General features: G+C 38.0%; 1 protein-coding gene across 1 annotated transcript; it reads right to left on the reverse strand.

Annotated features, from left to right (window-relative positions):
- Nucleotides 1–1,715: 1,715 nt before the first annotated feature.
- On the reverse strand, nt 1,716–24,877 carry LOC100927223 (liver carboxylesterase 2-like). The gene is made up of 13 exons (XM_003758394.4): nt 24,671–24,877; nt 17,263–17,467; nt 13,724–13,862; nt 11,586–11,719; nt 11,172–11,325; nt 9,172–9,276; nt 8,188–8,286; nt 7,372–7,512; nt 5,227–5,301; nt 4,328–4,475; nt 3,573–3,695; nt 2,653–2,731; nt 1,716–2,003 (listed from the first exon to the last, which is right to left on the reverse strand). Exons 1-13 carry the CDS (start codon nt 24,738–24,740, stop codon nt 1,826–1,828), a joined length of 1,650 nt encoding a protein of 549 aa, XP_003758442.1. The 5' UTR covers nt 24,741–24,877; the 3' UTR covers nt 1,716–1,825.

Genomic DNA, 24,877 nt, shown 5'->3' on the forward strand with positions numbered 1-24,877 from the left:
CTAGTCTTCTTATAACTTACTTCTCTCCATGTGATCCAGTGACATTGGCCTCCTTCCTGAGTCTTGGATACAACACTCCATTTCGTGCCTCTGGGCATTTTCTCTGGCTGTCCCCCATGCCTGAGATTGTCTCTCTCCTCATCTCTGTTTCCTGATTTTTGGGGGGTCTAATCTAAAATCCCACCTTCTACAATAGGCTTTTCCCAATCCCCCTTAATCCTAGTATTTTCCTCTGAGGTTATCTCCAATTTATCCTGAATTTATCATGTGTATGGATAGTTGCTTGCAGGTTGTTTCCTTTATTAGAATGTGAGTTCCTTGAGAGCAGAAGCCATCTTTTACCTTTCTCTGTACCTCCCAGCACCAAGCACAGTGCCAAACATACAAAAAAAGTACCAAATAAATACTTGTTGGCTCATCCAAGTCCTCCTGCTGTAAGTGTCACCCATCTTGTTGGATGTGTTCCTTGCTCTCTCTGAGAGAGCTCAGGAGGGGAAGACTCTGCCCTTCTACCTGCCATCCTTTGGTCTTGAAATATAACTAGCCAGTTTTCTCTTCCCAATGTGCAATTCCTTGACAATGCCTTTTACCCCTGCCCATCAGAGCTGCTTATTCTATGTACAAACAGCTGCCATCCAGTAAGAACCATTGTACTCTGTTATATTCATCTATTTCTTTTAAAATAATGATATCTGCCTTACCTGTACCACAGAGCGATTTTTAAAACTATTGATTATTTAAGCTGGAAAGAAGCTGAGAGATAATCTAATGATTCACCCCATTCTCTTTACCAAAAACAAATCAATAGATTTAAAAATACAAACATTCTGCCCTAAAATTAGGGCAGGATGTCTGGATTTACCCAGAGCCTTAGTGCTTACAAGACACTTTATTACCTGGGAAATAGATTATAATATTATACCCATTTTGTAGAGAAAGAAACCAAGGCTAAGAAAGCTTAAGTGGCTTTTCAGGGATCAGTCACATAATGAGTAAGAGTCTAGTGGAATTTGAATTCAGGTTCTCCTGATCCAAAATCCATTGATTTATTGATATCACTCAGCTGCTTCATAATTAGAAGGAAAAGTGGAATTCAAATGCTGGGCTTTGGACTCCAGGTTTCATATACTTTCTACACTAAAGTACTGCCTTTTCACCAAAAATGCCATCTTTAATATGATTGTGAAACTATAAAGCAGGGCAGAGATGCTGCTATTTACAGCACTCTATAGTAGCAGCAAAGTATTCTCAAAAGAATGTTGTTTTTGAAATCAGAAAACCTGGCTTCTAAGTCTGCAGCTGCAACTTGCTATCTCTGTGGCCTTGGACAAGCCATCTCTCCTCTCTGAACCTTGCTTTTCTTGTTTTGTCAGATGATGATTATGCTCTTTTTGGCATAATTCTGGGGATAAAGGATTCTTTTCTATGGGGAAGATGGATGGAATGGCCTTAGCATAGACTGTAGAGCTGGAATTTTAAGAGATCTATCTTGTCTAAGCCCTTTATTCAACAAATGAGGAAACTGAAGCTCAGAGTAAAAGTGAAGATATAGCTTTTAAGTATCAAAGGTACGATTTAAACTCATAACTTCCTGATTGCAAGCTCAATATCTAATCCACTAAACCAGGCTACCTCCCTTCTATATAGCATCATAAAATCCCATCTGAATGTCAGTTTAATTCTTCTCTAATAGTAATAATGAATGAGAGTCAAAATAGCTGATCCAAAGTATAATATATTTAGTAGATATTGAGGAATTATTTAAAGAAAATGATTGAAAATTATTAGACAAGGAACAGTAGCAAAAATAGTTTAGGCTTAGGACTCATGACTGCTGGTCGTCTGGGTTCACTGCTTCCTTTTTCTGAGGCAAGTTCTTCTCCCAGAACTCCATCTTCTCTGCCTTCAGGCTCCGTCCCACAGACAGCTGGAGACCCAGCTGCAGGTACTCTTCACTCTGATTATAGCTTGGCCAGTACAGTAGATCTGCACCATTTGGGTCCCTACAGACAAAAAAACCACATAGGTTTAGGAAGGAAAGATGTTACTGAATTAGCAGGCTTAGAAAGTTAACATCTACTCGATTAAATAAGTCCTGAACTATTTCCTGAATAGTTCCTGAATTCTGAGAAGTTGTAGGGAGAGGAGGAAGGCAGGGAAGGCAGCAACCATGGAGATCAGACCTGTTTATCTCCCCTGAAGCAGGCTGGCTTAATCTCATGTGGCCCTTTGAAGAGAATCATCTAAAGGAGAAAGTATAGAGAGATGACATTCAAATAGGAAGTTAAGAAAAGCAGAGCTAGGATTTGAATTCTGGTGAGCCTCAGACAAAGTCAACAAAGTCCTTGCTCCTCCAGGATACATCCTGCTGCTTCTCAGGAAGAAGAAAGGTCCCAAGGCCTCAGGGGTGACAGTGTGGGCTAGGCAGGGCACCTCTCATCCTTGTGTTCCTTCCAAGGTGAACATGTGTGATCCCTGGGCCATGAACTTGAGGAAAGGGCTGTGTTTGTTCAGCAGGCCTTACTCAACTGGTGATAGATCATTTTGTTTTCTCTGAACCAGCCTCTATGAATTATGGAATTTCTTTCCCCTATGGAACAAGAAATCAAGAGACCCCTTACAGGGAGCCTTTTCAGGGGGTAGGATCCTCACCCATTGCGGGCAAAGTTTGCCCAGTAGGTCATTATGTTCTCACTAAGTAGTTTTTCCTCTTCTGTGGCTCCACCTAAAACTAATAACAGAAAGGAAACAGCTTTATTAAGGTTAACATGAAGTATAAGAGTTTCCCCCACTCCAAAATTCTCTTTCCCTTTTCTCTTTCCAAAACAATCCCATTCAGGCCTCCAAGGTCATTTTCCTAAAGTGCAGTTTTCAACATGTTGCATTGATACTAGGAAAACTCCCAGGATTTCTGTTGACCTATGCAATCTGTGCCTAACTCTGCCTAACTCCAAAGCCAAGACTCAATCCAAAGAGCCAAATCCTTATTCACATTCAGACTTTAGGCCATCTGTCTTCTCAAAGGCCAGCTGGCTTCTTGTTCAGTGCTTCATGGAACATTAGACTTGGGGTACAGCCCAGGTGGGATGAAATCCCAGCACTACCATTTACTAACTGAGAAAGCCTGGGTAAATCATTGAATGTGTGTTTGCCCAAGTTTCCTGGAGTATGAAATGGGAATAATAATAGTACCTACATCACAGGTTTTTGTGAGGATCATATAAGATAAAATGTATAAAGTCATATCATTTGTAAAACTATATGTGCTATAAAAACGTCCACTGTTAACATTACTATTATTAACTTGTGTATTTGGGAATCATTTCTCCTCCTCCAGGTCTGTCTCCTTCCTTCTAAAATAGGATTGATCATTTTGCATCCATATACTACCCTCACAGGGCTGTCATGAGGATTAAATGAGCTGATATATGGAAACGTGAGAAACTGGAATTCATTTAGCTGTCAGAGAGATTAGAGCAGGTGACAGGGTTTATAATCCAAAGCCCCAGGGTTTCTGCCCCTTCTCAAATCTCCCCCTCCTCCCCACCTCCATCACAGTCTTCCTTGCTTACGAGGAGCTCCAAAGACAAAACGCAGCTCATCACCATGGTCCGCTTTCACATAATCTGGCTTGATACCTTTAAATATGCTTGGTCGATGCTGAAATTCATAAAAGTAGACTGGAGAGGTGGGACCTAGGCAAGCATGAAAAATGCCCACAATTACTGATATATTGAACACAGGACAGGATCAGGTGTCATGGATTCCCTCTTTTGCAATGGAGCGCAATGGTTGCTGATCATTAACAGGCAAGCTCCTAAAAGGCAGTCCCTAAACAAGTACAGTCAAAGAGTGATGCTGTGAGGGAGGACAGGTGCTGGGGTCTGGGGTAAAAGGACTTGGGCTGGAATCCTGACCTTGCTGCTGATCTATTATGGAACCTTAGGGGAGATCTTTTTAATTCTCTGAGGCTGATTTTTCACTTATAAGGTAAAGAGAATAATCCCTCAGCTCTTTATCCTCATGGGACTGATGTGAGGATACAGAAAGAAAAGGCATATGAAGGGCTTGGTAACCATAAAATACTGTAGAAATGTGGGTAATGACTCTTGCTATTTTTTGTTGGCAATACCTAGTAAGCACAACCTTCATGGAAATGGAGCAAATAGGGAGGATAAGAGTAGGAAGGTGATTGAAGGGGTTCAACCAGTCTTAAGGCCAAGGGCAGAAAACCTTCTTCTCTGTGAATGCACAGGTGAGATATATATCACTCCAGAGATGAGACCTTATATCACTGTTCTGGTAAAGGTTCAAAGTCAATACTCACTCTGTTGATATTTGGCCACTTTGAGGGCAGGAATAACAAAGACTAATTCCGCCATCATCTCCTGGAATTGAGCTCGAAGTTCTTTAGGATCCTCAGTATTTCCTAAATACTTGTCCATCATTATGTTTACGATCTCAGGAGGGATACCCTATATGAGATGCAGCAAAAGAAATATTAACAGAGAAAAGATTTTAGCTGGGTTGAATTGTTTGGGAATTTTATGTTGGTTAATTAAGAGATGAGACTACAGAGTGCACAAAATGAAGGGGAGAAATTGAACAGGAAGGGAGGAAAGGAGAGGAGAGAAGAGGAGAGGACAGGAAAGGACAGGAGAGGAGACGGGAGAGGAGAAGAGAAGCGAGGAGGGAGAGTAAGGGTAAGAAGCCTTCCAGTACATTGGGCAGAGCCGCTGGGGAATCCTGAGTCCCATCACATCCTTGTGCTGCCTCCCCAGAGTTTAGTCTTTTGGGGTTCAATTTTGCAAGAAGATATTAGATGACTTTTTGGGGATGGTGGGGAAGCTATTTGGGGCTCACAGAAGAAAGAAGACCAGGTTGAGTGATACAGAAGATAGAGCATTGCACCTAGAATCAGGAAGAACTTAGTTTCAGTCTAGCTTTAGACTCTTATCAGATGTGTGACTCTGAGCAGATCACTTAATCTCATTTTCTTCATTTGTAAACTGAAGATCATAGTAGCACCTACCTCACAGGATTGCTCTAAAAGTCAAGTTAAATAATTTGTAAGTTACTTTGCAAACTTTAAAATATTATATATACATGGTAGGTCTTATAATTATTGTTATAGACGGCCTCTAAGTGTTCCTTCCAACTCTGTGACCATGAGTCTAGGACTATGAAGGAAGAAAAAGAAAGTCACTTTATCCTTATAAATCTTACCATGAGTGGGTTCAACAGTATTTTTTGGATGCTTTCTCTGTTCATTTCTTCTTTGAACTTAGAGATACCTATGCTCTGCATCGAGAGAAAAATTGCATCATAAGTATACTTGGAGAACATTACATATTTTAAAACTAATTTAACCCAAGGAAGTCATTTCTTTCTTTAAGCAAACTCCATTCCTATAGGTTTGTTTAATTATTCCCAAATAATGCCCAGTACACATAATACTGGAGCTGTGATGTGATACTCAGTATTTAGTGCACATTGCCTGGCACACACCAGACAATACTTGGGACACAGAAAGCAATCCTTAGGACACATTTCATAATAACCATAATAACTCAATAATGCTAAATACTCACAGGAGAAACACATAGAAGACTTTCAATCTGACCCATAGAAATATTTCAACTTTAATCACGTGGACTAAGAAGCAGCATTTCAATGGCATATATAATATCCCTGTAGACCCAATGACCTTTACTTCTAAAGAACTGCAGTCTCTTAGGAAAGAGATTTGCCCTACAAGTAAGGAGACCTGAGTTCTAGATCTATCTCTGTTACTGACTTGCTGTGGGATTGTAGGTTAATTGCTTTTCCCCCTTGAACCTTACTTGTCTCATCTGTAAAAAATGGTGATCTTCATCAATGCAGCCTCTAGTCATTGAGGATACATTGAGCTCAGTTTGTTTCTTGTAAAGTACAAAGTTTTGAGTCAATGTGAACTGGTATTCACTGTGTCTTTAAGATAAAGAAACTTATGAAGAATATATATATATATATATATATATATATATATATGTGTATGAATGTATGAATGTATGTATGTATTTTTACCAGACACCCAGAACTGCCTTGGGTCTCTCTGAGAAAATGAGTAGGTTAAACAGTCACGCAATTTTTGGAGAAAATAGACTTTGAAGTCACCTCTGACTCTTCCATGGAAAATTGGAAAAGCACGAATTTGCTAAAAGCATAGATGAGAGGAACATATAATTTGCAAATGACACAAAGCCAGGAAGGATATGGTTGATATAGTCAAGTTATCAAAGAATCTTAACAGCTCAGAGCAGAGAACCAAATGTAAGAAGAAATGTAAATTTCATGTGGACAAATGCAAAATCATACACTTGGGTTCAGGAAAAATTGATTTCACAAGTACAAAATGAGGACAGTATGGTTAGACATACATTACATAGTATTGGTACAATACATACAATACATAGTATTGGTAGACCACAAGTTTATAATGAGTTCATAATGCAACATGGCCTGGAAAAATGCAATGTGAACTTGAATTGCATTAAGAAAGTCAGAATCTCCAGTAATAAGATGATAATTCTTTTGCACCATGTACTGATCATACCACACCCAGAGAACTGTATTCAGTTCTGAGTACTATATTTTAAGAAGAAAACAGACAATTTGGAGATTATTTGGGGAGAGTAGCTAAGATGATAAAGGGCTCCAATTCATGCCATATGGGGATTTATTAAAGGGAATAAGAATATTTAAGCTAGGAAAGGAAATTGAATAGGAAATGGAAGGATTAACAGAGACAGATATGGTAACTGCCTAAGTATTTTCTGGGTTGTCATGTGAAAGAGAAAATTTGAAAGAAAAAATAAACAACTTTTTCAATGTGGCCAGAGGGCAGAATGAAGAGCAATAATGAATAGAAATTAAAATAGGCTTGATATAACGATACCTACTCAAACAGAGCTGTTTCAAAGTGAAAAGGGAAGCTTTAAAAGATGACAGTCCCCTCTCCTTGGAAGGTTTTTTTTGGGGAGTGAGAGGTAATTGGGGTTGTGACTTGCTCAGGGGTCATGTAACTAGTAAGCATTAAATGTCTAAGGACAGATTTGAATTCAGGTCCTCCTGACTTCAGGGCTAGGACTCTATCCACTGTGCCATCTAGCTACCCCTCAAGGTTTTCAAATAAAGGCTTGTGAGAGATGCTGTAGAAATTTATCCCTGGGTTAATCTCCATAGTAACCCAAGGTGCCATCCAACTCCTAAATTCTGTGATTCTTTAGAGATCAAGATTACCAAGATCCCCAAACATTGTGTACACCTAATCCTGTTATGCCATTCCATTCATGCAGGAGAATTGGTGGTAGAAACAATCAAGGATCTTACAACAGGAATGATCCAACCATATTCATCATTGTTGACACCGATGATAGAGGGGACATGGTGAAACTTTCCAGAAGCCAAAAGATCTTCAGGATGTTTGGGAAAGAACTTCCCATCAACCACTCCAGGGATTATCTTGAAAAGCTAAAGATAAAAAGCAGCAGAAAAAAAGGCTAGTTTTCCTCTATAATGTTTATCCCACACAAGCCTTATCCAGTTCATTACTTCTTTATCACCATTCTTCACTATTACAATAGTTTCTTAACTAATCTACCTGCCTCCAATCTTTTCTCAACTCCATATAATCTGTCTTCCACTTGAGTATATGTATTTCTGAAACCAAGTTTGATCATGGTACTCTCACAACTCTAACCATAGAACCATAAACTTACAGAATAAAAAGATATTAAAAGAACGTTATTAGAACAGAATGTTAGAATAGGAAAGAATCTTAGAAGAAAAAATTATAGAATATGGAATTTTAGAACTGGGACATAGATCATAGAATGTCCAGTGCTAGAAAGGGGACTAAGAACACTAAATATTTAAAGCATAGGATGCTGGGATTGGAAAGGACCACTAGAAAATAAAATGTTAAAGATGGAAGAGATCTTAGATCTAGAAGGACCTTTCCAGACCATTGTCTAAGTTTCCCATTTTACATAGGAAGAAACTGAGATCTGGAGAATTAGTGACATTCTCAAGATCCTTATCCCATTGCTTATCAAATTAGTGTCGGGAATGAATGTCCAGCTCCTGCTCTAGGCTGAGCTGGCAACTCTTGCTGATTCTTTATTCCTTCCAATTCTTCTTACTTACCTTGCTAATGGCCAGGATCTCTCTTTTTGTTTTATTTCTTAAGCACTCAACTATGGCAGCCGAACTGTAATTCTCACAAGCAGACAAGTTGGCAATGTGCTGCAAAGAGAAAAGTGAATATTTAATCTACACAAAAGTAGAAGAATCTCATCCAATTCAGTAGAAAAACTACCAAAAAACCTAACAAAGAATGGATGGGTGATGATATAGTCATAGCAAAATGGAGACCAAATGGGGATCTGTCTAAATACTTAAAGTGATGAGTCCACTAATTACAAGGTTCCTGTGTACAGGACTCGGTGCCAGCCAGTTTGGATGGGGATGGGCAAGGGACATGTTACAAAGACACAGTCCCTGCCCCCAAAGAATTTAACCATTTCTTCAGGGCGAAAAGACATTGCTTATAAAGGAGAGACAAGGGGGTCTGGTATGTTGAAAGAGCCCTAATATTGCCTCAGAGACCTCAGTTGTGGTCCTAGCTCAGTCATCAGTTCATTATGTATCCCTGGACAAGTTGCAGAATAACAGAAATATAGAGGTGGAAGGGATCTCACAGATGATTTCATCTAACTTGCACCTGGGTGCCCTTAAGGAACTCTTACTTCTGTACTGGGATTATTAGAACATAGAATTTGGAACTAGAAAGACTTTAAAAACCACTTAATCTAACCCATTTTTACAGAAGAAGAAACTGAAGCTCCAAGAATGGAAATTAACTTTCTTAAAATTACAGGCATAGTTGGAAGAAGAGCAAGGAATTGAATCCTCCTTTTCTGTGCCTCAGTTTCTTCCTCTGTAAAAGAGGGTGATTGGACTAAATTATCTCTATGGTAACTTTCAGCTTAAACATTCAATGATTCCAATGAACCTTTTTCTAGTACAGGAGAGCCCAAAAGTCAGTGGGACGGGGCCATGGGGTTGGGAGGTCAATAAATTTAAGGAAGGATAAGAGGGATTATAAAGACCAAAAAACAAGGAACTTACTCTTACAATGGATTCTGAGTTGGAAGAAATCAAGCCTGGGAGGATGGCCACACCACTCTGCATGATTGCCCTGTGGAACAACCCTTTGGACATGGGAGACAGAATCTGGGGGAGCAAAGCACAGCAGAGTGGAGGAGCAAGCAGTTATAGGAGGTCCAGACACTCCTGACTTAGCAGAGACAGAGGAGACTGAGTCTGAAAGTCAGGACCGTTATTTACCCTGCCCCTCCCCAAGCTGATCATCTAGGAAAGTTACCAACAGCAGGCTCTCTGTGGGACCCTGGCCTTTGGGTCATTTGGCCCAGCCAGGACTAAATACTAGTTTAACATAAAGGGAGCCTACTTAGGGTTGGGTGCTGTCCAGCTCTCTCTGGTGATTGAAGTCCAAGGTATGATGAAATGCCTGTGTTTGTTCACTGCATCTCCACACCCCTGTACTTAGCCCTAACGACTTCCCTGAGCTTTTGTGAGCATAAAATGAGACAACAGGTGTAAAATGCTTTGTAAATCCTAGCCTACTATATGAGAATCATAGATTTACAACTAAGTTCATACTTCTCCTTTTACACATTAGAGAATTTTTAAAAAATCTAGTAAAGTACTGACTATATTTCAGGCATTAAGCTTAACATTGGAAGTAGAGAAACAAAATCAAGACACCTGCCTTTGAAGATTTTACAATCTAGTTAAAAAAAAAAAAAAACAAGGCTAAGGAAGGGAAGGGATTTGTTCAAGACCACAGAGCTAGTAAGTGGCAGGGCCAGGATTTGAACCCAGGTCCTCTCCAATCCTCTATCCTGCTACCTCCTGTCAGCTATTATTATCCTTATCATAGTTATCCCTTCATTGATGTCTTTACCAGATGTCACATCATAGCCTGGTACCTGTGTCAGGACAGCATACGTAGATTATGTCAAACTGTCAAATGCACTGCTGGAGGATGACAACCTGAGTGTGCCAGAACCAGATTAAAACATAATCGGGAGGAACAGAATGGAGGTGCAATGGGTAGAGCACTGGACCTGGAGAAAGGTTCCAATTCGATCTGAAACATACTACCTGTGGGCTAAGGCACTTAGTGCACTAAGTCTGTAAGTCACTTAACCCTAATTGCCTCCCCCAAAAAATATAATTAGGAAATATTTCACAAAATAAAAATATAATAAAACAGAAAGAACATTGCAATTAAAAAACTGTCAATATGGAGGCCACAGAGAATTTGAGTTTGACACATGCATACTGGATACAATGTTGGATTGGGAGTGAGAAGGATCTTGAGATTGAATTTTGCTCCTGACACTTGCTAGCTGAGAGACTCTGAAAAAGCCCAATAATCTTGGCTTTAATGCTTTTATTCATAAAATGATGATGTCTTATGCTGTTATGAAGGTGAAATGAAATCTTGTATGTGAAGGACTTTGCAGGCCTTCAGGTGCTAGCTACACAAATACTATTTATCATTATTAAGTCAGTGTCATTAAAGTTAATAGGTCCAAGCAATCTGGAAAAGCTTGGATTATAGGCTTCCTAATGAATCTTAAGTCTATGATCTAAACTTAGCCTGGCTAAGTTGGGCACAGAGTGATGATTTTTTTCAGCTATGGCAAAGTTTGGATTAGTATTAGTAGGAAGGTATTCTTAATAACAAAACTAGGAATCCCTGATGCATCAGTTCATGGTTAATATTATCATTATGACTCATTCCTTTTCTTTTACCTTTTCTCCTTTGTTGTCAGTAAATTTAAAAAAGTCACCCTCATTCTTGGATGAAATATGAGTAAAAAGGGTTTGGGACCACCCTTAGGACAAAATAATTAGTTGGTTTGGGGGGGAGTTTAGAGAGATTTCCAAATGGCAGGCAGAAGCCTTATGAAAAGAAATCATCAGCCCTAGCAGTTTTGAAAGGAGAAAAGAAAAAAGAAAAATTTAGGTTCATGTAACCTGATCTTGGGATTGGCTACAAGAAGGCTCTTTCCAGATTGAGGTCATTTATCACCTACATGTGAGGAAACACTCATTCCCCCAGCAGACTCGCCAAAGATGGTCACACAGTCAGGATCTCCTCCAAAGTGAGCAATGTTCTCCTGGACCCACCTCAGGGCAGCCACCTGGTCCAGGTAACCCCAGTTGCCAGTTGCATGCTCATCCCCAGTGCTGAAAGACATTTTAGTCAAGGATTGAGAATTCCGAAGAAGAGCATCTAGTTCACTCACTTTGTAAATGAGTAATTTGAGGCTCACAGAGTGACTTGATAGATGTCACATACATCATAAGCAACATAGTCATACTTTGAACTCAAATTCTCTACTTCTCTATTATGGTAGGCTTAGCTTGTTGGCATGGCAAAAAATGACATGAACACTAGGACCTCATCAAGGCAAATGACTTAGATTTCACTTGGGGGTAAGTCTCACCTGAGGAACCCAAGGATGCCCAGCCTGTACTGGATAGTGACCACTACCACGTTCTGGAAAGCCGACAATATTGAACCATCATACATGGAAGCAGAGCCAAAAAGGAGACCACCACCATGGATCCACACCATCACCTGCAGGAATCAGACAGGGTTTTATTTATAGGAATAAATCCCACGAAACATGGCTCTGTAGCTTCCTTGCTCAATAGGAAAACAATGTATCCTGTTCCCTTGAGTTCTATAGTAAAGTAGCAATAAATGTGAGTAAATTTATTTCTTATCAAGTTACTGTATATCAAAAGTAGAAATGATATGCATCAGATCTACTCTCACAAAAAGAGCCTATTTGGCCAGACTCAGAGGCAGTTCAGAGTTCCCTTGGAATCTTCCTGGTACAAATAAGCTCCCTGAAATCCTCCTGTTGCCAAAGATACATACAGAGCAAAACATGATCTTTTAAAGGATCCTTGTTCCTTTGGGAACAGGCAAAAGGAGTACGATCCCCTGGATGGATTCTAAAAGACACAGACACAATAAGACAATAGAGAATGCATTATAAATAGTAAGTGACTACAACTTTGCTATATACAACATTAACTGTTTTCAAAGCCAAGCTAAAGAATCGGACCAGATCACTAACATAGATCATGCCTTTTGCTGATTCTCATAGACCATCCACTTTTAATAGAAAAAAGAAGGATCAACCGATGAAAACCTATTTCATGAGCCAAGACTGCTTACTCTGTTCAGCATATTTGCTGGCCCCTTTTAAAATCTGTCCTTGCATATGGAATATCATTTTGTCTAGACCAGATCACTAGCACAGACTATGTCTTTTGCTGATTCTCATAGGCTACTCACTTTATTAGAAGAAAAAGGATCAACGGATGAAATCTCATTTCATTATCCAAGACTATGCTTGCTCTGTTCAGCATATTTGCCAGCCCTTTTTACCATCTATCCTTGCGTATGGAATATCATTTTCTCCAAGAACATATGATAATGTTACCTTGTCAAAGACTTACACATATATATGTTGACTTGGGGGTCGGGGGGAGAGAGGTATCTTAGATCACTTACACCAAATACTTGCATTATTTTGTTTCCTCAGGATAATGTATCTCCATCATAGAAGTTTTTACTACATAAGAATAAACTGTATGGGTATTGGGGGAGGACCTGCCATTAAGAAACCAGAACCAGAGAGAAAAAAATGTCAAGACGAATATTGCTTTGTTGAAATTCAGAAAAGGTTTCATGGGAGAGTTGGCATTTAAGCAGTTTTATTCATTATCATATCTTAAGAGAGGAAGTTTGGTGTAAATGGGAGAGGGGTGGATTTGGAACTGGGAAGAACTAGATTCATGTCCTGTCTGTGACATATATGTAATAGCAACTGACACATTAGGCTGAGACAGCTTCTTCACATGAATACCTATGGATCCTGCTTCTGAAAGAATTATGATGCTTTTTAACAGTGTCCTGGAAAGATCATGGAGCATGGGGAGATAATCTCTATCTTGTTCCAGTTGGCTAACTTTTTGGTTAGCACCCTAACTGCTCCAGATGGAGAAACCATGGAAGCAGAGGCAGTCTACAAGAGCATTAATGCCCATCACACTCCAGCTCTGATACCATATATAAATTATTTAGCATCTCAGTACATTAGGACTCCAAGTTACAGAAGAGATACCTATTTTCATCAGTAGAAGTTTCCCCTTAGTGAAATTCCCTACAGCAGTGAAATGACAGGTCTAGAGAGGATCAAGAAATTTTTTAAAGGCCATATCTTAGCAATTCTTTCTGTTAGTAATAATAACCTTTTAGGGGAAAATGGATTCCATTCCAGATCACAAAACTAGTTTCCTGAAGTTATAAAGAGGCAGATTTCAGCCTCATAAAAGCAAACACTTGGTAAATTTGTGAATTGTTGCTCAAAAGAAGAATAAATTTCCTTGAAAAGCAGTGAGCTCCTTGACCCAGAGAACTTCAGAGAACGATAGATGACTTCTTAGAGAGATTTTGAGACTGACTATTCCCATGCTGCTGGGACAAATCAATTTCTAAGGTCCCACCCAGTTCTAATGCCCTAGGATTCTCATCCCATGCTGTGGAAGTTACAAAGATTCCACTTACTGGCAATCTGTCCCCTTCTTTTGCATGGTCCGGCACATAGATATTGAGGTACAAACAGTCTTCAGAAGTAGCAATAATAGGGAAGTTTACTTTCAGGAGCATCATCAGTTTTTCTAAAATAATAATATCCTGCAAACACCTGGGGAAAAAAAGAGGAAAGAATGAACCTGAAGTGAATCACAGAAGGAATCCTGTTCATTTGAGGGTATAATGATGCCAGGTTTCAAATGGACTCCAGCTCCATTTCTACTCTTGTCCCACCATCCACTCTTACTTTGGGCCAGTTAATTAATATTAATGACAATATTAACAACAGAAACAGTAATGATGATTTCCAAACTACATGGAACAAAACATTTCCATGTTTTGTTGTCAGGACTCCTTTATACTATTAAAAATTATTGAAGCTTTCCTCCCAAAAGCATTTGTTTATAAGGGGTATAGCTATTGATATTTACTATGTTATAAATAAAAACATCTTAGTATTATTATTAAAATTTTTTGTGTTTGTGGACCATGTAAAAGGATGCCAGACCATACTCTGAGAACTGCTAGAACCTATTATTAAGTTAATGGTGCAAAATAAAGTTCAGCATATGTGTTTGCCACCCATTGTGATGTACAAAGAAAGCAACCCTTTCTTTCTCCTAAAATAGTTCTCTGGGACAAAGCAGAAATAAGTAACTGGGCAGCTCAGTGGATAGACAATTGAATTTGGAGTCAGTAATACTGAATTCAAACCCAGTTTCAGACACTTACTAATTATGTAAACCTGGGCAAGTTATTTAACCTCTATCTGTCTCAGTTTCCTTTTAGGAATATTTATATTGGGAATGGGAATAATTACACCTACCTACAAGGTCTGAGGGAGGATCAACTGAAATATTATTTATAAAGCCCTCTGAAAACTTTAAAGCATTATGCAATACTAACTATTGTTATTAGTAATCTAGAGGCAGATAAGTACCAATTAGTAAAAAAAAAAAAAAAAAGTTATTAGAATATAGTGGTACCTCAATTCTCATCATTAATTGGTTCCAGAAGGCACAATGGATGGTGAAGGGCATGAGTACTAATAAACTTTTCCTATAGGGGGTACATCTCCAGTCTGCAGCCTAACCATCTCTCCCCACCCAATTCCTCAAAGGAGCAAGTAGAGTTTCCAGCTGTAAAGAAACAAGACAGTCCAGCCTAGCCGGGCTCCCTACTTGATCCAACTTATTTTCTGGAAGAACTGTTATCTTTATACTCTCCCCCACACACACTAAGTCATTTAAGATTTCTTATGGGGAGGAAAGGACACACAATGGACATGGAGGCAGAAGCTATGGGCCCATGCTCTCTGCCACCCAGGGTTCTGGCTTCTACCCAGGACATAGGGCTGCCAGGAATCCTGGTTCCTTCACTGCCCACCTCCACCTTCCCCTCCACCATGACTGCTGCTGCCACTTCTGTCTAGGTTCATGGCAGTGATGCTCATGCCACTGTTGGTACTGCTCCTGTTCCTGCCTCTTTTCCTTCTGCTGATCATGCCAGCTGCTTAATGACCCTTCCAGTACTATTCTTTTGGGAGCTGAGAGACTGTATATTGCTGCCACATTATCATGCAGGTGTTGCCCTTCAACCTGCCCACCAATTTACACAACTTCAGCATCATGGGCTTCAAGCTGACACTCCTATAAACTATAGCCTTCATTAGGAAATAGCTGCCCATGACCAAGGGCAATAGCACTGGGAGTAGGGACTGGGCATTACTCCTGGCTGACCTTACATCCCTTACTGCTCCAACAATACGGCAGCCAAGTGGACGAGTACACAGCAAACATGAAGTGCTGAAGCATTTTTTTTCCTCTTTAAAATGCTTCAAATGCAGAATTCAACAAGTTTTGAGGCAGACAAGTACCAAGGTATCACTGTACCTGGTTTTGAACCTTGGATTTACCACTTAATATCCTGAAATCTCAGGATATTCACCTGACCTCAATGGGACTCAGTTTGCCTCTGAAGGAATTAAGCTAAATGATCTCTAAACTTCCTGCCAGATCACTCTATCACAGTAGAAGTTTATGAGAATTGTTAGTACAAACAATTATATGAGGACAGGACAGTAAAGTGAAAATTTCAAATGAATTAATGTGTGGAAGGCATTTTGAAAATCTTGAAGCACTATAGAAATGTTAGGATTTGTGTCTTTATTTTTGTTTTTGTTTTTAACACAATAGACATAACAGAACCTTTGGTTTAAGCCAGTGGTTCTCAAAGTATGGTCTAGAGAATCCTGGGGATCTCTGAAACCCTTTTAGAGGGTCTACAAATTCAAAAATAGTTTTTATTTCCAATATGGTAAATGTCTATAAATATAATCCAGATAAATAAAAATGCTTTGGAGAGATCCTCAATAATTTTTAATCGGATAAAGATACTGAAAACAAAAGTTTGAGAACCACTGGTTTAAGCCAACGTTGAATAAGTTACTCATCTCTCTTGGCCTCAGCTTCCTCACCTATTAAAAAATAGTCTGGCATTCAGGATGTGTTAAAATTTAAAAGGAACTAAAATTTTTGGGATACTCCACAGAAACTAAACTGATGCCCATCAACCCTGGAGTTGCCAGGCTAATTGTGTTATATCAATGGAATAGAATATTATTGCACTGTAAGAAATGATGAGAATCTCTCAGATAGTTACCAGCTATGTGACTCTGGAAAAGTCACTTAACTGCAATTGCCTCCAAAAAAAACCCTTTAAAAATAATAATAATAATGATAAGAAATGATGAGAGATAATTTCAGAGAATACTGGGTATGAGCAGATGCAGGGGGTAAATGATCAGAAGAAAATAATATGTACAATAGTTATGCAAACCTAAGCACCCAGAGAGGTAGCTGAACTCAAGATTCAATATTGTAAATAATACTAGTTCCAAAGAACAGATGACGAAACCTATCTCCCTTCAGTAGAGGGTGGGACTAGGGGTGCAGAATGTTGTATATGGGCATTGTAGTCCATTGAATGGCCTTTTTTTCAAAGAAAGTCTCCATGGTAAGTCCAGGGAAGGAAGGGTGTATATTAAGAACTAGGTCATATTTAAAAAACAAAATAAAACAAAGCAAAAAATCAAGGAGTTCTTAAATTAAAAAAAAAAACACAAGAAGATTGAGTTAGTTGGTGTCTATGACCTCCTCTTACTCTTATAATTTATGAGTCAATGAATCTGGGATCTGAAATTTTACTAGCTTTGTGACTTCAGATGAAACTTTTAATCTTTCAAGGCTTTAATTTTCCTATCTATGGTAATATGTGTACTGAGTACCTTACCATGCTGTTCTGAAGCTTTAAAATCCTTTATAAATGTAGACAAAGTAAGAAAATTTTCAAGGCTACATAGTCCTAGCCTGGGACATTTATTCATTTAAGAAACTAGATAACAAATATTTACAGAGAACTATGTTTTAGGCACTGGGAAAGATATACATTAGTTAAGACATGATGGTGCCTTATGCCCATCTGGTAACAGAAAGACTGAGGAAGTTACTTACGTGGGTGGGTAAATATTTGCATCTCTCACATCATTCCATGGTTCTGGTGGTTGTGGAGGAGAAAACCTCAGAGACCCCGTAGGGGGTCTGGCAAAGGGGATTCCCAGGAAAACATTGACCCCTTTGTCAAGTGTCTTGATGTTGATGTGAGTCCCACGTATCTTTCCATATTCTGTGGTCCTGATGGGGTCATCAGCCTTGTCCCCTGTGAGTAAAGGTGAAGAAAATCCACAGGGATAGACAGAGAGTCCAGAATGAAAAAACACTGGAAATGTCCTATCCCATTCTACTATCTATCCCACTCCACCATCTTTTCTTGAATGGGAATGCAGGACTCTTATTTCTGTCATGATTACTTTCATCTCAGAGGTAAGATGAAGAAATTAATACAGGCTAAGTCTTGTAAACACCCCCCTTTCACAAGTAACCTATAGAAATGTATAGAATAATAATAGTAGTGAACAAATCAACATCTTTGAAAGACTTAACTGATCAATACCATGGCCAGCCATGATTCTAGATGACTGATGATGAAGCATATTGCTTAATCCCTGACAGAGAGCTAATGACCCAGGGTATATGTAGAAGGAGCTATGTCTTTGGATATTGCCAAATTAGGAATTTGTTCTGATTAATAGGGTATATTTATTATGAGAGCTTTGGTTTTTTCTTGTTGTTGTTGATGTTGTTATTTTGTTATTGCTGTAATGGGAGAGAAGGGAAGGAAAGGAGAAAAAAAATCTATTTCTATTCATTGAAAAAAATGAAATTAAATATCTCCAGAAGTGATCTGTAGAGTTAAAAAGTCCTGGGGCAGCTAGATGGCACATTGGCCCTTAAATCAGGAGGAGCTGAGTTCAAATTCAGTCTAAGACACTTAACACTTACTAATTGTATGTGACAAGAAAAATCACTTAACTCCAATTTTCTCTGAAAAAAAACCCTAAAAACAAAAAGTATCCTGACCACTTTCCCTCATCTAGAGATACTCACTTTATAAACTGAACTCTTACAAAAGCTTTGAAGGGGAAAGACCTTAGATCTCTCTCTTCCAATCCATACCTGAGTAGGAATCCCCTCCACAATGTCCTTGGAATGTGGTCATCACTTCCCTTCAAGATCTCCAGAGATAAGGAACTCACTCCAGAGAAGGATGATTGCTTTTTTAGGCAGCTTTGGTACTGCCCTAGGGACTGTCTAGCTTTAGGATCCTGAGCACTAGTCAAGCTACTACTTCCCAGAAATTCCACCTCCAATTTAGCTTAAGAAGACAGAGGTGCTGAATCAGTATCCCAAAGAGATCATAAAAAGGAAAAGGGACCCATATGTGCAAAAATGTTTGTAGCAGCCTTTTTTGTAGTGGAAAGGAACTGGAAACTGAGTGATTGCCTTTCAGTTGGAGAATGGCTGAATAAGTTATGGTATATGAATGTTATGCAATATTATCGTTCTATAAGAAATGATCAGCAGGATCATTTCAGAAAGGCATGGAAAGACTTACATGAACTGATGTTAAGTAAAATGAGTAAAACCAAGAGAATAGCAATAAAAAGACTATATGATGATCAATTCTGAAGGATGTGGTTCTTTTCAACAATGAGGTGATTCAGGCCAGTTCCAATGGTCTTGTGACAGAGAGAGCCATTTATACCCAGAGAGAGGACTGTGGGAACTGAGTGTGGATTACAACATGGTATTTTCACTTTTTTGTTGTTTATTTGCATTTTATTTTCTTTCTCATTTTTTTCCTTTTTGATCTGACTTTTTTTGTGCAACATGATAATTGTGGAAATATATTTAGAAGAATTGCACATGTTTAACATAATCCATTATATGTTGGATTACTTGCTGTCTAGGGGAGGGCATGGAGGGAAGGGAGGGATTAAAAATTGAAACACAAAGTTTTGCAAGATTGAATGTTGAAAACTATGCATATGTTTTGAAAATAAAAAGCTTTAAAAAAGAAGGCAAGGTGTACCATATCATTATAAAGTGATAATTACTGAAACAATTTTACATTGGCTAAGAAACAAAGTGGTAAATCAGTAGAATAGATTAGATACAAATTATATTATAATGAAAGAAATAGTAATCTAGTATAATGACAACCCCAAAGATTTAAGTTTTTGAAACAAAAAGTCATTGTTTGACAAAAACTGCTGGAAAAACTGGAAAAGAATATAGCAGAAACTAGGTCTGGACCGTTATCTCACACTGTATACCAAGGTTAAAAAGAGTACATGATTTAAGCAAATTAAGAGAATATAGAATAGTTTATCTGTTAATTTTATGGATAAGAGAAGAATTTAGGACCAAAGAGATTATAAAATGTAAAATACATAATTTAGATTATATAAAATCAAAAAGTTTCTGCACAAACAAAACCATTGCAACAAAAATTATAAAGAAAGCAGAAAGCTGAGGAGAAATTTGGGAAGAAAATTTTGCAACAAGATTCCTTAATAAAGGCCTCATTTCTCAAATATAAAGAGAATTAAGTTAAATTTATAAAAATACAAGTCACTACTCTATTGATAAAGGGTCAAAGGCTATGAATAAGCAGTTTTCAGATGAAGAAATCAAAACTATCTGTAATCATATGAAATGCTCTAAATCACTTTTGATGTTGTTTGTTCTTTGTTCTCAAAGAGGACCATGACATCAGTATTGATAAGAAAAATACAAATTAAAACAATCCTGGAGCACAAAGCAGGATGATTTCTGAAAAACCTAGAAATTTTTCCATGAACTGAAGTGAACAGAACCAAGAAAACATTGTACATAGTAATAGCAATATTGTACAATGTGAATGATTTAGCTAGTCTCAGCAATATACTGATACAAGACAATATAAAAGAACTAATAATGAAGTATACTATCGGCCTCTAGAAAAAGAATTGATATTGATTGAATGAATATTGAAGAATGTTATTTTTCATTTTCTTTAATTTTTTCCTTTATTTGACTTTTTTATACAAAATCACTAATATGGAAATGTTTTAAATAATTACATATATATGTATATATATATATATATATATATATCCTATATGATCCCTCTCAGGGAGAGGAGAGGACAGGGAAGGAAGAAAGGATAGAATTTGGAACTGAAAATTTTAAATAAAAATGTCTTAAAAATTGAAAATAAATAAAAAGAAAAAAAGCACAGAGCTAAAGTCATTTCCAGAGCCCAGCAAAATTATTCCATTGGAGAAATATCTATTTAGCAGATGCTTGAGGCAAGGCCTTCAGCTCTGAGCTGGGAACAAAAAAGGAAAAAATTAATACAGGCTTCAATCTGGAAATCTGCATTATGAGTGGAAGATGTATGTTTTCACCTTCCTCCCTCTTCCCCCTTGTACTCCATCCCCTCAAAAAGAAATCTAACTGAGAATACAAGGGAGAAGCAAAATAATTGGAGAGAAAACATCCAGGAAAAGTAATAGAAAAATCTGATAAGGCTCTATTTTTTTATAGTTGGGGTGCTAATTATGAGTACAGAATTTAGGATTTACCATCAGACATAGCTGATATATGTTAGCTTGACTAAACTGATTTTTCTTTTCTTTTTTTTTAAATATTTTGTTATAAGGAATGGTTTTAAAAAGAGGAGAAATATATTTATGGATGAAGATTATATAAAAACAAAATGTATCAAATTAAAGTTTTGGGGAAAAATCTGAAGATGATGAGGAAAACTTCTGAAGGAAGCAGCACTTAAACTGGGTATTTAAACAAGAGAATCAAACAGAATTGTCCTCCAAATAAGAGATAGTCTACTTCTTAGATCTGTGGAGAAGGAAGGAATTTATGGTCAAAGAAGAACTAGAGAACATTATGAAATGCAAAATGAATAATCTTGATTATATTCAATTAAAAAGGTTTTGTACAAGCAAAATCTTGTACAGCAAAGAGAAAGCAAAAAATTGTGGGGGAAAATTTTTATATCCAGTGTTTCTAATAAATGCCTCATTTATAAAATATGTTATTGACTCAAATTTATAAGAATAAAAGCCATTCCCCAATTGATGAATGATCAAAGGATATGAATAGACAATTTTCAGATGAAGAAATTAAAGCCATTTCTAGTCCTATGAAAAAAATACTAGAAAAATATAAATTAAGAAAACTTTGAGATACCACTTCATAACTCTCAGATTGGCTAAAATCACAGTAAAAGATAATGATAAATGTTGAAAGGGATATGGGAAAACTGGGACACTAATACAGTTTTGGTGGAATTGTGGAGAATAATTTGGAACTATACCCAAAGGGCTATAAAACTGTGCATGCCCTTTGATCCAGGAGTGTCCCTTCTAGATCTATTTCCCAAAGAGATCATTAAAAAGGAAAAAGGATACACATCCAAAACAGCCCTTTTTGTAGTGGCAAAGAACTGGAAACTGAAGTGGGAAATGGTTGAATAAGTTATAGTTTATGAATGTAATGGAATATTATTGTTCCATAAAAAATGATAAGCAGGGTGATTTCAGAAAGGCCTGGAGAGACTTGTATGGAGAAACTTGCATGGAATGATGCTAAATGAAGTGAGTACAACCAAGAGAACATTGTACACAGCAATTATGTGATGATCAACTATGATAGACTTGGCTCTTTTTAACAATGAGGTAATACAGGCCAATTCCAATGGTCCTGTGATGGAGAGAGACATCTGCATACAGATAGAGGACTATTAGGAATAAATGGGGATCACAACATAGTATTTTCACCTTTTTCATTGTTGTTTGCTTGATTTTTTTTCTTTCTCTTTTTTTCCCTTTTGCTCTGGTTTTCTTGTGGAAATATGCCAGAAGAATTGCACATGTTTAACCTATATTGGATTGCTTACTGTTTAAAAGGGGGAGGGGGGGAGGGAAGGAGAAAAATTTAGAACACGAGGCCAAGAAAATGGTAAGGGAGGAAGATAGAAAATGGTTCTGTGGGGGTTGGAGTATATAAAAGGTTTGAGTAGGAGCCATGGTTGGATAGCAGAGGACTGATTCAGGAAAGGGAGGATGAGGGTTTGAATCTCAACCCTCCCACGGAACACCTACAGGAATTTTTGCAAATCATTTCCTCACCTTGGACCTAATTCCCTCTTCTCGAAAATGAAGTGACTGACCTTAATGACCCTTAAGGTCTCTTAAAGTCCTAAATCTTTTGATACAGAAGCAGTTTGCTGCCCTATGTTCCATGGTCCATAGTCACACCCTCTCTCTGACACAGGAGTCAAGGGGTCCTTAACCTTTCTCTGTGTTATGGAGCTCTGTGACTGAAGCCTGGAGATCTTTTCTCAGAATCATGTTTTCAAATACACAAGCTTGCCAAGGAAAACATTGTAATGTAATTGTAATTAAAATATATTTTAAAATACAAGTTGGCCGGCCCAGATTAAGGAGCTAGGAAAAGGAACTGATGATATAGATCTATAAGGGCTCACAGCTCTGCCTGACACCTTGAAAAGCTTATCAATCATCTCTACTAAGATTATTTAAAAAATGAAAAATACACAAGTGTACTGAAACATAGGTCATTCGTGAACTTTGAGTTTTCTCCTCTATGACAACAGATTTTTTTGAGGTTGAAAATAAAAAATCAAATCACCAAGACACTGTGCAGAGTTCTGACTTGGAATCAGGATGCTCTAAGATCATTCTTCCACTTACTCATTATGTGACCTTGATCAAGTCACTTACTTTCCCTGAACCTCAGTTTACTCATCTGTAAAATGAGAGGGTTGGCCTGAGGGTCTTTCAAGCTCTAAATCCATGATCCTATAATCTATATTTCCTCACACATGGGTCTCATTTCTGTAGTTTCCAAAAATTCCTCACTTTAAAATTTTATTTTGTCACACCATCTCTGCTATCATTGTTTATAGCCTTTCCTTTTTTTTTACAGTTTTTGAAAGGTTGTCTATAGACTAAGTATCTTCCTCTTCTCCCTCTTTTCTAATCTGGCACTCATCTTTCAGCTGAAATTACCCTCTCCAAAGTTACCAAGGACCTCTTAAGGGCCAAAGGGAATGATCTCTTTTCAATTCTCTTCACCCTGTCAGCATTTGACCCAGCTAACCAACCTGCCCCGTCTGGATTTTTATTAATCGCTCTTTATTGAGTTTCCTCGTATCCGATTCTCCTGCCTCCTTCATCCATTCATTATACATGTCCTAGCTGGGTATCCAATTCAGCTCTGTCCTGGATCTAGTTCTCTCTCACTTATTGATCTTGTCAGTTTCAATGGGTTCAAATATAAACTCTATGCCATTGTCTATCAGTTCTATATGCCCAGTCACAATTTCTTATAACACAAACTACCTATGAGACATTTTGAAGTAGTTGTCCTAAAGTAATATTAAACCAAACATATTCAAAGCAAAGTTCATTTTCTTTCTATCCAAATTCTCTCATCTTCCAAACTTTCTTATTACTGTAGAGGACATTACAAGTTAACAAGTTTTTAAAAGTCCTCAATTCCTCACTTCAACTCATTCCACAAATCCACTCTGTTGACATTGTCATTTCTGCCCCTCCAACATCTCCTTTTCTCCCCTCATACAGCTATCAGCCAGGTTCAGACTCTTGGTGTCTCTTAGCTGGACTTTAGCAATAGTCTCATATTCTTTTGTATGCCAATACACCCTCCACACAATTACCAAAGTGATATTTCCATATCCATATTCCACTGATCAGACTACCTACACACACTTGGTAACCTTCGGTGGTTCATATTACCTCTCTGGAGGGTCATATGGAACATATTTAAATAACTATATTTAAAGCTTTTCAAAATCTGGTCTTTTCCTTCCTTCTGTGGTCCTCACACATTCTCTCCTTCACATACTCAGTTTTCTAGCCATATTGTTGAGCTTGCTACACAGCCCACAATGATACTGTGTCACCCTTCTCATCTCTCAAAATCCCTGGCTGCTTTGAAGACTTCATTCAAATGTTACATTTTATATCAAGCCATCCTTGCTCTACCCAGCCACCAGTGCCCTCTCTCCCCAAACTACCATATATTCTTTTTTTGCATATTATGCATATTCTTACACATGTCATTCCATTACAAACCCATTAAGGGCAGGAACTGTTTTGCCTTTGTCTCTGTATCCCCCAGTTCCTAGCACAATGCTTGGTACTTAAATTATTGTTCAGATTAGATGGTTGTTTTCCAGAGTTAATTCCACTGATGGAAGGATTTTGTGTGTAACGTGGAGAAGACAAAGTCTATAGTAGCAAACCCAGATCTTTCCCAGGAAAACAAAATTAACTATAACCTTTCATCTCCAGACTTTCCAACCAGTCAGTCTGGGCAACAAAAGAAAAAATAACAATTAACTCTATACTCTCCCACCTTCCCCCAGAAATCATTCCCCACTCTGGGGCAGTCAAGCAGAGATTCTCACCTTGGGCTGGAATTAGAAGGCCCAGGACCCCCCAAGTCAAGACTGTGGACAGCAGGAAAGTCTTCCACATCTTTCTCTCTGCACAGCCTTCTGGTTATGCCTGATCAATTCCCAGGCCTGGGCTTTAATCTGAAATCAGCTGGTCAAAGGGCAACTAGAAGCTAAGGGCTTTGGAATTGATTTCCTTGTTAACATTTGCTCTCAGAC

The sequence above is a fragment of the Sarcophilus harrisii genome, chromosome 2 (assembly GCF_902635505.1).
Source record: "Sarcophilus harrisii chromosome 2, mSarHar1.11, whole genome shotgun sequence".
NCBI lineage: Eukaryota > Metazoa > Chordata > Mammalia > Dasyuromorphia > Dasyuridae > Sarcophilus > Sarcophilus harrisii.